Source organism: Alligator sinensis, unplaced genomic scaffold (genome assembly GCF_000455745.1).
Source record: "Alligator sinensis unplaced genomic scaffold, ASM45574v1 scaffold1734_1, whole genome shotgun sequence".
Taxonomy (NCBI): domain Eukaryota; kingdom Metazoa; phylum Chordata; order Crocodylia; family Alligatoridae; genus Alligator; species Alligator sinensis.
The window spans coordinates 91,915-93,931 of NW_005843556.1; the positions used below are offsets into that span (position 1 = coordinate 91,915).

Sequence of the window (2,017 nt, forward strand, 5' to 3'; positions counted from 1 at the left end):
TCCCGCTGCCACCATCCAAGGCTCTGGACTCACTTCTGGCTCTGCGCACCTTGGAAAACACAGGCCTGATCGTCCAATGGGTGCTAGACCCAGTATAAGCACTTGGGGCACTTCCCCAAGTCAGGGGCTTATTAGGAAGCCTCGCTTAGTCCATAGACTTAAGGGGCCTCTTTGGCATAATTTAGACCCACCTCGCAATAAGTCTCCCACACCGGTCACAAGGAGAACTTTATTGATTACAGGGGGTAGGGTGAAAACAGGGTAAAAGGTAGAGCAGTATCATAGAAATATCACAGGGATATCAGATGAATATCAGAGGAATCCCATAGTGCAAACCAGGGTGGCTGAGGTAGCCGTTTGAACACGCATCTGAGTTACTGAAGCTAAATATCTAGTCGGATCTCGAGTAGCTTACTCACTCGCATCATCCAGAGGTGCTTGTTGTTTCCTCTGGAGGCAGGGCACTCTTGGAGCATGCGGTGATGAGGAGAGAGCCAGGGTCAGATTCACCTGGATGACCGCATGGATAATGGCTGCCCTTCTTCCTGGCCCGGGCCCTTAAATAACCTCTCTGACCTCAGCAGCCGGTCCAACCGAAGCTGCCAATACTGGCTACAAACCGACCAATCTGCATGGCATCCCTGGCTACCTGGGCCCGCGCGCAGGGCCAGGCCCTGCCCCGCCCTGCCCAGGTGACCAGAGCATCGCCTCCCAGGCGCCAGGCTTTTGTCTGCAGACAAGGTGGGAGATCCCCGCCCTGAGGGATCAACACCAGCCTCTCAGGCCGGCTGAGACAGATCTCTGGAGAGGGCCACAGACGGTGGCATTTCTGCCACAGTATCAATGTCTTTAAATAATTTATTCTGAATTGGTAACATTGCCAGTATGGTACATGCTCAATTATGTAAACTTTTTTGCAATTTTATTCCTTTCTTTTTTCCATTTTCAGCCCCTGCTTCTGTCTGGGCCCCAGGCGGCTGCCCAGTTCACCCACGCCTGTGTCTGGGGCTGCTTTGCAGCTGTTTCTCCTCTTCTCCATCTGTCTTCTTCCCTTTCTGCAGCTGAAGAAAGTGGACACTACTTTGCTAGTGGCAGTGAAACAAGAGCTCTTTGGCACACCTATGCGCTATTATACATCTGTAACGTATTGAGGACACTTCTACTTGACAAGGCCCATACAATCAGAGTCACGAGGGCACCTAATTCACTTTCATCTGAATGTGGGTGTTAAACACCTCATGTTATGGACCTGGATCCTAGTGGGCTTTTCAAGCAGGTCAGTACAAAATTCAGGCATTTTCAAAGCCATCGGTCAACTCCCACCTCGTACCCTCCGTGCCTAACTCCCCTGGACACCTCCATTTCTGCCAGGTGCCACCTTCTAAGCACTGAAGGGCTGTTGTTCCTCTAGGTCCAAGGAACTGATTCTTTTCACTGCAAATCAGAAGAAAACCAAAACATTTCAAAGACAGACTGAATGAATAAAAAATATGAAACGGCAAAGAGCTCTGAGTGGGTTATGTCACTTGGACAGTATGCTGGCTGCTCTGCTTAGTAAGCACAAGCAGCCCAATGCAGTGAGTTTGTTTTGGACAATGGTAACAGCTCTGAGCAGGAATTACCCTTCCCCAGGTAGGAGCCCAGTCATCAGCTCTGTACCAGCAGTGGGGAAGAGGCCGGGGTTGCGCTGCCTCAGGGCCCTCCCCCACCATCCACTCCAAACTGCGCGTGCACCTGCTGGTATGGAGCAGATGCCAGAGCCCAGAGCAAATGTTTGCAGCCTCCTGGCGGCAGCCGGCCCAGGCTCTGGGTAGCTGCTGCCGGCCACAGAGCCCAGTGTGCTTGCTGCAGGGCTGTCAGCTGCCCAGCCGCCTGCTGGGAGCGGCCTGGGCTTCGTGGCTGGCACCAGGTGCCTACAGCCCCGGCCGGCGGGGGGGTGGCGAGGCAAAAGAGCGCCATGCTCAGCACACGTGGCAGGGGTTGCTGCACCTGGACTAGAGCAAGAGCTGGATGTTTC

The 2,017-nt window shown here is 53.4% G+C and overlaps 1 protein-coding gene across 1 annotated transcript in view; it reads left to right on the top strand.

Moving 5' to 3' along the window:
- Positions 1-1,343, top strand: part of LOC112548805 (zinc finger protein RFP-like) — an 84,870-nt gene extending 83,527 nt beyond the window's left edge. The window contains exon 2 of the mRNA XM_025195525.1: positions 950-1,343. Coding sequence (XP_025051310.1) covers positions 950-1,231 — 282 coding nt within the window. The 3' untranslated portion in view covers positions 1,232-1,343. The remainder of the gene's footprint in view (positions 1-949) is intronic.
- Positions 1,344-2,017: the final 674 nt, after the last annotated feature.